General features: G+C 34.1%; 1 protein-coding gene across 1 annotated transcript in view; it reads left to right on the top strand.

Moving 5' to 3' along the window:
• The window catches only part of faf2 (Fas associated factor family member 2), a 67,664-nt gene that overhangs the window by 28,155 nt on the left and 25,090 nt on the right, over positions 1-14,419 (top strand). The window contains exons 3-5 of the mRNA XM_039774135.1: positions 10,750-10,884; positions 12,425-12,501; positions 14,004-14,142. Coding sequence (XP_039630069.1) covers positions 10,750-10,884; positions 12,425-12,501; positions 14,004-14,142 — 351 coding nt within the window. The remainder of the gene's footprint in view (positions 1-10,749; positions 10,885-12,424; positions 12,502-14,003; positions 14,143-14,419) is intronic.

The raw sequence follows: 14,419 nt of genomic DNA, 5'->3' as shown, positions 1-14,419 counted from the left end.
TATCTTTTCAAGTTCTATTTAGTCCATATGTGTCAAACTCAAGGGCATACATCCGCCCGGCGCGTAATTATATCCAGCCCGAGATCATTTTATATACTGTATTATTGTTATTAATGGCCCGGTATATGAAGCGCTGGTAACACAATAAACTACAGATCCCATAATGCAGCGCTTCAGCTGCCTTGCCAACACTTACCGCGCTAATCAAGTCTAGCTTATGATGCTGCAAGTTATTGCTGGAAGCTAGCTCACACGATGCTGAAGAGAAAAGTTGATTCTGAAAATAGAGCCTTTAAAAACCGATGGGAGGCTGAGTATATGTTTACTGAACCCGTGTGTCTCATTTGTGGAGCTAATGTGGCTGTAATTACAGAATTTAATCTAAGACGGCACTATGAGACAAAACATCAGGGAGTTCTGTGTTGTGGAGATTCTCAGGATGGATTGCAGGTGCTCATCAGTGAGGCTGAAAGACCTGAATGCAATGCAGAAGATACAGAAAGCAGAAGAATTAAATAAGAATCTGACACTTCAGCGGACGCTTTTACCCGCACAATCACAAAGTGATTTCAAGTGAAGTTGCTTTTATGGGAGACACAAATGCACCAGTGCAACTTTCCCTGTTGCCAAGTAATGTTAAACCAAGTCGTCACTACGGTGTTCCCAAATACGCACTTTGCTGATAAACCGAGCGCACTGAGTTTGCGGCGCTTGGTGACTTTGAAGAACAAAAAGTCCGTCTACATGCGCTCGAACCTTGTGCATGTTTGGTAGCACATATCTGTGTGAGAAGCTCTTCTCAGTGATAAAGACTAACAAAACAGCACACAGGAGTCGCCTCACTGATGAGCACCTGCAATCCATCCTGAGAATCTCCACAACACAGAACCTCACACCAAACAGAAACGAACCTGTTGCCAAAAAAGATGCCAGGCGTCCAGCTCTAAAATGACATATGAGCAAAGACAACTAATGATTTGATTTGTTATTGCTGAAAGGAACACATTTTATTTATATTTCCAGGTTTTGTTATGCAGCATGTTCATATTTGAATTTGTATAATTTTGAAAGGATATATTTTATGGAGAGCAAAATCTTTGGGATATTTAAAATCTAAGTTTATTTTTATATAAATTTACATAAGAGTAAAGAAATTTGAATGTTTGTTCTTTTAAGTTATTTAAGGTTTGAGTTGATTTATTCATTAATAATATTCCTGTCTGTTTTTACCATTCCTACCAAAGATATTTCTGTCGACTAAATAAAAATTCCTTCTATTTAAAATTTAAATAGAACTTGAACAAATACGATAGTTCATAATATCCACGCAGACTTGCAACGTAAGAGCGGAGTTATCCGTTTTAACAAGCAGCGTATTGCACTGATCTGAAATAGCTGTGTGTGTATATATGTAGATATGTATGTATATGTATATATATGTTTATATATGTGTGTGCGTATATATATATATATATATATGTGTATGTATGTATGTATATATGTGTATGTATGTATATATGTGTGTGTATATATGTATATGTATATATATATATATATATATATATATATATGTGTATATACTAAAAAGGCAAAGCTCACTCACTCACTGACTCATCACTAATTCTCCAACTTCCCGTGTAGGTAGAAGGCTGAAATTTGGCAGGCTTATTCCTTACAGCTTACTTACAAAAGTTGGGCAGGTTTCATTTCAAATTCTACGATAAGGGTCATAACTGGAAGCTATTTTTCCCATATAATGTAATGGAGTCTTGAGTTGAGATGGCGCGGGGCGGAGTTTCGTGACATCATCACGCTCCCACGTAAGTACGTAGAGCACAAGGAAGAACTCCAAACAGCGATCAGCACAAAACGCCATTTCACAATTGAGAAGGCAGAAAAACATTATGAAGCAAATGATGCATACAAGCATATTCATAAGTACAGCTACTGCGGAAACAAAGCACGGCGTGAACCGTAAGTTTATATTAAATTAAGTTCATAGGCTGCCACTAGCGCTTGTAATTTAGTGCCTGCCCATATAAGGTCCGCCCATCAGGCAATCCAATACAAACACTGCCGGTAAATATTCACGGTGAAGGACTGTGCTTATGCAGAGGAAGATGAGATGGTCAGGGTGGTGTTTGGCACAAACTCATTGAAACTGCGAGAGAAAGTTTTAAGTGCCGGGTCTTAGCTGACATTACACGAGATGGCACCAGTACAGCTGGGAACCTTCGATGCAAGAACACCAAGCTGCTCACGGAACTGACGAGTGCACAGACAAAAAGCAACAGTTCCAAAGAGTGCTGAACAAAACCGAATTACACAATTGAGAAGGCAGCAAAAAATATGAAGCGCCTTATACATAGAATCATATTCATAAGTGCAGCTACTGGAAACAAAGCACACGGTGGAAAAAGTGAATGTCCTGCTAAAGGAAGACAGTGTAAAAAAAAAACCCGTGCATGCAGTTTGTCACATCACAGATAAAAAGGAAGACGAGCTGTTTATTGATGCAGTAAGGAACTAATCGATGAATGAAACCTCTTATCTTTACAACGATTGACAAACACGGAATGTAACTTGAACACATCCTACAAATACGAGCCTGATTGAAAGAAATAATGATAATCAAATCCTTGATGACAGCAACATTCAATAACACTCACAAAACAATTACTGTATATTGACAATCATGTTACGTTATTTTTAAAATGTTCCCTTTTCTTTTCATAACTTCTACTTCTCCACTGATACACGGGTATATATATAAATGTATATATATACCCGATCTACAATACATACTTTAGCATAGACAAGCCACACGCTGCGCAATTGTAGAGTCTTCGCTCTAACGCCGACATTCGAGGTTCGATTCCGAGAGGGATGTACTGACTATGTACGCTACCCGATTCATTTTACCTTCGATCTCCTTGGTTTGGGACGATGAAAAATATTAGGTTAACGAGAATCATGTTACGCTATTTTTAAAATTTTCCCTTTCTTAGCACAAGCACAGCTGAGAAGCTTCGATGCATGTACTCCATAACGCTGTTAAAAATAACGATTTAATCACACTTTCAATTCCAAGCAAACGGAACTTTTGTCAATGCATGATTTCCTGGTACATCCATTACACTGATGCACACATCACAGCTACAAAAATGTTAGAGTCGGAATAAAGCGCTCCTACGACTGATCATTTCGACTTCCGAGTAAGCCTTGATAAAAGCATGGTTTTGTGCACACTGAAAAGCAAGCAAAATTAGATGCATTACAGAAAGCGGACTTTGTGGCTCTTACTGGGGATCATTGGACTTCCGTGACCGCTAGTAATTCTAAATACATCTAATTACAAAATGTTCAATGATCACACTGTTTTAGCCTAATGTACAAAATAATTTTGGCTAATGTTACTCAGAGTTTAAAGAGTAAGCTGGTCAAATTACCTTTTATGTTTCTGACTTATTTTTTAAGAAGAAAACTGCACTTTATGGTGAAATTTTGGTTATTATTATTTAAAGACAATACTATTCTGAAAATGTACTTAAAGTACTTAAACTACCACTTTATTTTTAAGTCTGCCCAATTTTAACCAGGGATGATATTTTTGTTTCTGTTTTGAATTCAAATGCAGTTTAAAGCTTTTTTTTCAGAAATTAAAACAGCTTCAGTTTACAATATTCATGTCCATGTCTATTATTTGATTCTGTCGCCCACTAAAACCGCTTTTAAATAAAAAAAAAAAACATTTGCGATTTGGGGCAAATTTACGCAAAGGATTACATACGATTAATCAAGATTAATTTTACACAGCCTCTAATTAATTGGATTAATTTTTTAATCGAGTCCCACCCCTATATATATATATATATATATATATATATATATGTAGATTTGTATATATATGTGTATATACAGTATATATGTAGATATGTATATGTTGTATATACAGTGGTATGTATATATATGTGTGTGTATATACAGTATGTATATATATGTATATGTATGTGTGTATATGTGTATATATATATATATATGTGTATATATATATATATATATATCAATATACATAAACAATTACATTAACAATCATCTTAATGTTATTTTTAAAAATGTTTGCTTTTTTTTCATAACTTCTTTAACACACTATCTCCCTTGGGTATTTCTGCTAGTATATATATACACACACACACATAAACATATATATATATATATATATATTATATATACATATATATATCTACATATATACAAAACATATATACACACATATACATACATACACACATATATAAAGATATATATACATATACATACATATCTACATATATACACACACAGCTATTTCGTATCAGTGCAATACGCTGTTTGTTAAAACGGTTGACTCGCCTACGCAATAACAAATCAAATCATTCAGTTGTCTTTGCTCATATGTCATTTTAGAGCTGGACGCCTGGCATCTTTTTGGCCACAAGTTCGCTTTCTTTTGGTGGAGGTTCTGTGTTGTGGAGATTCTCAGGATGGATTGGGGTTTCCATCAGTAGGCAATTCTGTGTGCTGTTTGTTAGTCTTATCACTGAGAAGAGCTTCTCAACAGATATGTGCTACCAACATGCAAAAGGTCGAGCCGCATGTAGACGATTTTTTGTTCTTAAAAGTCACCAAAGCGCCCTGCAAACTCAGTGCGCAATAACTCTAGTAAGCCGTGTGCCGCAAGGCAGCTAAAGCGCTGCATTGGGATCTGTAGTTTATTGTGTTACCGCTCCTATATCCGGCTTTAATCAATAATACAGTATATAAAATGATCTCGGGGCCCGGATATAATTTACGCGGTCGGATGTGGCCTGGCCCTTGAGTTTGACACATAGGACTAAATGAACTTGAAAAGATACTTTTTTTCAAATGTGATCGCAAATTCAGATAGAGTTGACGCAAGACCAGCCTGCATGCCTCAATGAGTCATCCTCCCCGCTTTACTTTTTACCGTTCATCTAATGAATACCCCGAGTAGGGTTTATTTAAAAACAACATTGATGCAAAAAGTATCCATTATTCAGAGTAGAGCGGATATATATATACATATATAATACCCGACGACCCGGAGAAGTAGTGTGTTAAAAAGGTAGAAAAGAAAGGAACTTTTTAAAAATAACGTAACATGCCCGTCAATATCAGTATTTGTTTTGTGAGTGTTACTGAGTGTTGCTGTCATCAAGGATTTGATTATCATTATTTCTTTCAATCAGGTTCGATTTGTAGGATGTGTTGTGTTAAAGTTACTTTCCGTTTGTCAATCGTTAAAGATAACAGGTTTCATTCATCGATTGCTTTCTTACTGCATCAATAAACAGCTCGCCTTCTTCTTTATCTGAGACCTGACACACTGCAGGGCATTTTTTTTTACCCCGTCTTCCTTTTGCGGACATTGATTTTTTCCCAACGGTGCTTTTTTTCCCCAGTAGCTGCATTTAGGGAATATGCTTATCAGACCTTTCATTTTTTTTGCGTTTCAATTGTGTAATTTGGTTTTGTTCAGCCTTTGGAATGTTGCTTTTTATTTGTGCACTGCGCAGTTCACGTGAGCCACTGGTACTTGCATCAAGGTTCCCAGCTGTGTTGGTGCCATCTCTGCATGTCCATAGCTTTATTTAATGTTACCTTAGTCCTGGCACTTAAAACTTTCTCTCGAGTTTCAGCTTAGTTTGTGTCAAACCACCCTGACCATCATTTTCCCTTTCCCTAAGCACAGTCCTTCACCGTGAATATTCCCTGCGTTTGCTGATTGCCGCGATGGATGGCCTTTTTGGGCGGGCCCCAATTAAACGCCAGCGCTGTCTATGAACTAATTTAAGTGTAGGTTTACATGGCTTGTTCCAAGAGCAGAACGATGAATATGGTTGTTGTCACCCGCTTCTTATTGTTTCGCTGCCTTCAATTATATAATGCATGTTTTTTTCCCAGCGCTTTTGAGGTCTTCCTGGTTTTCATGTACTGCGTGATTACGTGGAGGCGGATGTCACCAAACTCCCAGGGGCGTTGAAGCTCATCTCCATTACAGTAAATGGAGAAAACTGCTTCCAGTTATGACCATTGTAGAATTTCAAGAAACTCGCCTAACTTTTGAAGCTGTAAGGGAAAGAACCTGCCAAATTTCAGCCTTCCACCACACGGGAAGTTGAGAATTAGTGATGATCAGTGAGTGAGTGAGGCCTTTTTATTAGTATAATATATATATATATATATATGCCAGCAACACTTAAACAATGACAAAACAATTACATTAACAATCATCTTACGTTATTTTTTTAAAAAGTTTGCTTTCTTTCATAACTTCTTTAACACATTCTCGCCATGGTTGGTATTCGTGTATTTATATATATATATATATATATATATATATATATATATATATATATATATATATATATATATAATATGAACAACACTCATCACTCACAACAGTGACAAAACAATTACATTGACAATCATGTTAAGTTTTTTTCATAATGTTTTTTTTCTTTCATTGCTTTTTTAACAACTATTCCAGGGGCCGGTATTTTCTAGTATATATATTGTGTGTGTGTATGTATATATGTATATATATATATATATATATATATATATATATATATATATAGCAAATATATAAAAGTAAAAAAATTAATTAAATCATGTTATTTTTTATAAAGTTTTTTTTTTATTTTTTTACATTATTATTAAAATTGGGATTTTTAGTATATATATATGTGTTTTGTATGTTTATATATATATATATTATATATATATATATATTATATATATATATTATTATATATATATTATTTTATTATATAATATGTATATATATTGTAATGATATATATGTAATATATTATATGTATATATATATATATATATGTGTGTATATATATATATATATATATATATATATGTGTATATATATATATATATATATGTGTGTGTATATATATATATATATATATATATATATATATATGTGATATATATATATATATATATATGTGTATATATATATATATATATATATATGTGTATATGTATATATAATATATATATATATATATATATATATATATATATATATATATGTATGTATATGTATGTATGTATGTATATATATGTATATATATATATGTATACACACATATATATGTATATATATGTATATATATGTATATATGTATATATATATATATATGTGTATATATATATATATATATATATGCACCATAACGCAGTGTACAGGTAAGATCAGAAGAAAAAACATTTTCAAATGACAACTCAAGGGATCAGTTAAGTATCAATTATTATTATTAAATGGGGTCCACCAGTTCAAGCAGTTCAGGAAGTTTGCTGTGGTTTTATTGGTAACTTAAGTATAACATTATTTGAACATGATCAACTCAAGATTATAAAACTCTAATCAGTCCACTACTGGGACCTTAATTGCAATAAAACATACTCTTTATTTCAACCTTCGGCTGCAGCCTCATTAATACAAAATAACATAGAAATGCATCATGGAAACCGTAATTTGGAAATTTGTCTTAAAAATAGTTAATTCATTGTAGTGCAGATCTTCACACACTCAATCTCTCTGAATCTCTCAACATCATCCAGGGCCTTAGATCTTTTCTTCTGCACTCTCCTGTTCAACTCACCCCACAGTTTTTCAGTGGTTCCATGAGAGGGCTGTGGTAGACTCTTGATTTTGTGTTCTATTAACCATTTTTTTTGTTGGACATCTTTTATGATCGTTGTTCTGCTGGATGGTCCAAAAATGTCCCACTTTTAGTATCTTAGCAGAGGCAGCTAGATTTACATGTAAAATCTTTGTATATTATGGAGTCCATGATGCCATGCACCCTAACAAGGTTCCTAGAGCTTTTGGACGTAAAAACAGACCCACAGGACTGCCACCATACTTGACAGTAGGGCTCAGGTTCTCTTTTTTTGTATCCATCCTTCTTTTTATACCAATTCCATCTCGAGTGTTTGTTGCCAGAAAACTCAGTTTTATTTATGTCTTACATTAGAACAGTGTTCCAATCAAAATTCTAGTAGTGTTAACAAACTCCAGGGTCCTAATGTATAAATGTTGCATATGTCCATTTCCACATTCACTTCAAGATGTATAAAAACTAAGTTTGAATTAAAGCTGTACACATTCTCACACCAACCTTAACGTGTGTACGCAAGTTTCCACTCAGTTTTACAAACTGGTGGCACCCAGCATCAAAGAAGTGCTACTGTTGCACTATAGTTTCCCATTCCTTTTTTTAGATTGATTCATTCAAATTTAAGGCATCTGACTGTAATCAACCTGTAACAATATAATGGTCCACGGAATGGCCAAACTATTCCAAATACCATAGCTGCTGTAGTGTTGTTACTCTCATTGTACCACTCGCTTCCTCAGCCATGCACACAGTCTATTTGAATTTCTTCCATTCGGCAAATGCTTTAGAACCATTCCTGTACAAACCTCAAGGTTCAGAAAGAGCTTCATCCCAAGAGCTATAAATGCTCTCAATCAGTCCATCAAGTGCTCCCGGTAGAACGGTTTTACTTAGAATTAGTTACCTCACTGTAAACTTACATTACAGTTGTAATATTTCACAACCTGAGCCACTTTATGAGCCATTTGCAATATCTGACTGTATGTACGTGTATATTGTACTTATGCTTTATTATTGTATATTTTTCATTGTTTTTATCATGTTGTTGTTTATCATTTTATATGAAAATAAGTTTATGGGGGATTTGCATGTTAAATCTCATCGTACCATACAATAACAGTAAAGGAATTCAGTTCAATAAAAGAGAGCGCATATTTACAGATGATAACTGCCTTCTAAGTCAATTTTGATTTCCAAGAGATATCTTCTTGGAGCTCTTTATCATTTTTAAGATGAAATGCATTAAAGTATGTATGTTACATTATGCAGATACATTTCTAACTTCATTTAAATAATGTATACTGTTAATAATTAAATGTGTTCCTGCCTTGCGCTGTATGCTTGGTGGGACTGGTGGGCCCCTGGATGGGATAGATGGATGAAATAATTGAAACATTTACTACGAAGATATTTCAATGTTCCTTAAATGTTTTTATGAATAAGCATTCTAAGCTTACAGATGACTTGACATTTATTATAGGGCATATCGTGTGGCGATTAGTTACGTGGAAATAGAAAAGGAAGGACAGGAGTTAGGGGTTAGTTCATTTGAAAGAGGCAGTACTGCTGCATTAAATTATTTCATTGAGGATCACGCATGTCCCAGCACGAGGCAGGAACAATCTCTGGACATGGCACCAGCTCATCGCTACCACTGCGACACTGTGCCTCCAAGTTTAATACATGCTTTGATTCATTTCATCATGAAAATGAGATAAAGTGTACATCTTAGTATTTAAATTGTTTAGAGAGCTGTAATATCATGAATGTAATGTATTCTGTGTCATATCCATGTAAGAGAAAGCCCATTTAAGAAGCACGTAGTGATTCATGAACATAGAGTACTTAGAAGAACACATACAATACTCCACATTTAACATGCTACTTTAGATACGATGAGTTCTGAGAAACTTGTGTAAATTTAACATTGATTTTAAGATTAAGTTTACAACGTTATGCTTAAGTGACAAAATAAACTACTAAAGTGGACATTTCAACCTTTTTTTTCAGTGTCCCTATTCTTTTTTTTTTTTCTTTTCTCGGTACCTAATACGCTTCTGTATGACACTCAGATGGTGGGCTTCGACTTGCTTTTTCACAGCGACTTTGATATCTTACCAATTCTTTATTTCTGGCACTTTATGATTTTCTGAACTTGAACTTTCGAGGGTCTCTGCCACTCTGTATCACTTGATCAACTTCCTTTTCCATGCAAGTTGGCAACTGTTCTAGTTTATATGTTGTTATAGCTTTAGCTGTACATATAGGCATTTTAAGACTTTTTGTATCGTCATTCCGTGACTTACGAAGGTCCACACACTTTCCAGTCATTTTATTTGTGAGTTCTCTTATCTTTCCCATGTTGATAAATGAATAAGGGAATTTGGTCTCTGTGTCATTTCATATTTATGCTCCTGTGAAAACGGAAGTTATGTTTATGAATAATTGTGCAGCCCTATTCACAGTTATACTTTGTAGCTACTATGAAATTTTTGCATTCATGAGCAGTTTTTCGTTTGTGTTACACGTGATGTTTTGCATTGCAGTAAAATACTTTTCTTGTTTGAAACACTTTATTCTAGAACCATCTGTTGTTCACATGGATCATCAAAAGCACATTTCTGTTGTGACTTAATAAACTAATTTTTAAGAGTATAGACTTTCTGAACGTCCATGTATACTAAACTTGTACAGTCTCTTCGATAGTGAACTCCAACATCTCATCATTGTTTGCATTAGGTCTTGTCTCTATAATCTTTTATGTTAACCTGTTGAGCATCAAAGTTAGTATACAGAATGTATACAGATAAACTAGATGTGGTAATGACTGTAGTGGCAATGTTATGACACACACCATAATGTGATACCTTTTGTATAGCACAATGGAGATTGATTTGCATCATAATGACAAATGGAAGTAAGTACTACCAACTCTAGTGTGCCTCAAAACAATAGGGGGCCATGCAGGCAAAGCAGTGGCCAAATACCTTTTTTCCCTTTAACTTATTAACATTTTGTAGAAAATAATGTACATAATCTGTTTTTAGGCAGCTGTACAGGACAGACTAAATGAACAAGAAGGAGTACCAACTGTATTTAGTCCTCCTCCCTCCCGCCCCTTACAAGTTAACACTGCAGACAACAGAGTTTATAGCTACATTGTATCAAGACCCCAGCCCAGAGTAAGTATGTGTTTCTGCTGATGTTCATTTACTACAGTGTATTTGCATATATAGGGAATGATAAAAGACCCTTAATGAATTTTTCATTGTTTGTTGATGTTAAGGGTAAAATCTAGACAACTCCTGTCATATTTTCCACATTTTAATGAATGAGATTTAAGTGAAAAATGATTATTTTTAGGATAAATAATGAAATATAAACTAAATAAGCTCAATTTTTCTGAGGTTTGTCTATTTGTTTACATTCTTTGTCATATATAAAGGTAATTTGCCTTTACTGGACATTAGTAGTTAAAGCTAAATAAAATCAGCTGTTCCCATAGGATTTTCCTAATAGTTTGTTTCTTGGTTAGTGTAGTTACTGTATGTCCAACAGGGAGCTAACAAAAGATGTTTAAACCTTACTGTGGAACGGTACCATGGACTTCCCTAAAGACCATCATTAAAAAGTGTAAGGAATATGGACTCTGCAAAATCAGGATGTCTTTTAAGAAATTAGTATAGGCAAGGTGAAAAGCACATTAAGGAATCAACCAAGAGGCCAATGGGAACCTTCAAAGAAGATGCATAAATTTGTGTCTTCACCTACACAATAACCATTTCTTATCTGCCATGAATTAAGTTTGCGAATAGAAGCCATTTTAAACAAAAATAACATCCAAGCCAGTGTTTGATGATGCACTGATTCTTTCAAAACAATAGTGGAACTACTGTATCTATTATAATAGTCTAAAACCAAGGTAGATAATTGGTTCAAAGCAGCAGTTATTAAATAGAAAAGATTATAGGATCTGTTATAAGGCATGGTGCTTTGCTTTGTAGAATCATGATGTGGGACTGTTTCTCTGCAGTTGGGAGAGACTTAGATTTGTTTAGAGTAAAAAATCAACTGTTCCAAATATCAAGATATTTTGGTGCAAATTTTAAGAGTTTTAAGTCATTTGCATAGTGGCTTGAATTAGTCTGCGTACTTATCCATCAAAGGTGTTGAAAGTTTGTTTTTCCATTATTTTTCCTAAAATATATTTTTCAATTAAGTAGTGTTGGTTATAAGTGCATATAAAGAATGACACAATTTCTTTATTTCAACCTTTTCATCAAAGGCTGATACTTCAATGAAGTAATTACTGTGGATTTATTTTTTTATGCTATAATGTGTTTTTTTCATATTAAACTGTATTTTGATTTTTAGTTTAATCTTTTCTGATAAAAAAATGAATACAAAATAAAACTGAATTGAAAAATGAACTAGTACTCCCATCACAAAAATTTCACTTAAACCGCAATATGCAAATAAATGTTGATAGATTCAACATTTATCTTGCTTGCTGTTTTAAGAATCATCACACCCCTATACACATTTATTATTAAGTATAAGTATGGCCATTTGTAAATTTGTATTTATTTTAAAATATTACTGTTTCTATAAAAAGCAGAGACTTAACCTGGAAATCGAGTTTCATATTTGTTATCAGTATTTATTGTAGTTGAGCACTATGTCAATTTGTAGTATTAACACTCTTCTCCACTTTTCTTTTAGGGTCTGCTAGGATGGGGGTACTATTTAATAATGCTTCCATTCCGATTTACATATTATACACTACTGGACATATTCAGGTAAGACAAGACAAAACATGGTACTTTGTTGAAAATCAAAAATATTTTTTTGTCATTTTTAGATTTTAGGTTGTTGACAATGTAATATCTTTATTAACAAACATTTAGGATACATCTTGGTTAAAAAAAGTATAGTGCTGGGCAATGATTAAAACTTTGTTATGCGCAAAATTCAATAATGAACGCAAAAGTAGTGTATTGCGTGTATTTGGTTTTCAAACACTTTACACAAATAAGGAGCTTTTTAACAGCAGTATTCCCTTTACATAGTAGCAGTCATTAATGTAATTAAATCAAATATAAAACCAAAGCTATTTGCCAGTGCCAGGGCATTAACATTTTATCTAGTTTGTTATAGAAAAACAAGTTACCCTCAGAGTCCAGAGCCATGATCATAACATTATAACAGGCACCTTCCGAGCAACAGCAAGTTTAATATTTCTAAATCCATTTTCTTTTTTATCTGAACAGATACCAGCAGAAACATTTTCTTTTATCAGGGAACAGCATAAACCGTCTGTGCTCAGTAGCAACTCTTTGAGGGCTAATATTTTTTTTCAAACAACTGAGTTTACTGAAAAGCACACAAAGCAATGATTTCACACATAAATCAATATAAAACGTCTGTTGTTCCTGCTGTCGGCGCCAGTTTGCAGTTTACAGCAGCAGCGGCTGCACGGGAGGTACAACTCGACAGCCAGAAATTGCATAGGTGCAGCAGCTACACTAATGTGTTCAGTACCACGATCAGCTGGGGACTGATTAGCTGACGCCGGTACCTCACTTTTGTTTTCTTTCTACATCTCCAGATCACTTGCATCAAAATCGGACTCCGATTCAGTGATAATACGAAAAAAAGTCATCCACGGTTTATTTTGCTTTGAGCATTCATTTTGGTATCTCTCCACACGCTGTTTTAGAAGCTGTTTGCTCTTTGCTACTCATGCACTCGCAGGGAATCGAGGTCAAATCAACAACTTCTCCTTCTCCTAACTTCTCCTTCTAGCAAAGGCGTATCGAAGAGCACTGTAACAAGATCACTGATCTCTATCAATCGCTAGCGAGACTGAGGCTTTCAAAATAATAATAATAACAAACTGCGTTAATGTGCGACAAAATAATTGTTGGCGTTAATTCATTAACACGATAATAATGAGTTATCTTACCCACCCCTGGTTATTTGTTTTCCCGATTGATCTCATATAAACCAGCAGGCATCACAGTGTTTTAAAACTGACAAGAACAGATGTAAGTCAGCTCCTATAATGTAATAGTTCATTTATACTAATTCTACTACTTTGAGGAAGACTAATGAATTACCAGTCAAACTGTGACATTTGATTTGTTATTTTTATACCTAATAAACAAGATAATAGAATTAATATAGCTTTACAGTGCATCTTTTTATTGAATTTTTTTTTAGCTTTTGTTGGGGCAAATAAATTATAAAAGTATAGATTGTCAGATGAGGTTATTCTTTTTGTGTGGTTTTTCTTCCACAGATTTGCATTAAGGTTTATAAGGCCAGATCCTCGTGCACGTGTTACAGATCCAATAGGAGATGTTGTATCATTTATTAATAGTTTTGAAGAAAAATATGGTCGATTACATCCAGTGTTCTATCAGGGAACATATAGCCAGGTGAGTACACAAAAAAAAAAAAAAAACTTTCTTTAGTCTGCAAGCATAGGAATAAGTGGTTGTTACATACTGGTTAATGAAGTGCTACTGAAATACAGGGTGGGTCATTTATATGGATACACCTTAATAAAATGGGAATGGTTGGTGATATTAACTTCCTGTTTGTGGTACATTAGTATATGTGAGGGGGGAAACTTTTCAAGATGGGTGGTGACCATAGTGGCCATTATAAAGTCGGCCATTTTGGATCCAGCTTTTGTTTTTTCAATAGGAAAAG

Source organism: Polypterus senegalus, chromosome 13 (genome assembly GCF_016835505.1).
Source record: "Polypterus senegalus isolate Bchr_013 chromosome 13, ASM1683550v1, whole genome shotgun sequence".
In the NCBI taxonomy this organism is placed as follows: Eukaryota; Metazoa; Chordata; class Cladistia; order Polypteriformes; family Polypteridae; genus Polypterus; species Polypterus senegalus.
Note: the sequence above shows the minus strand (reverse complement) of the source record. Positions and strands in the feature narration are given on the sequence as shown.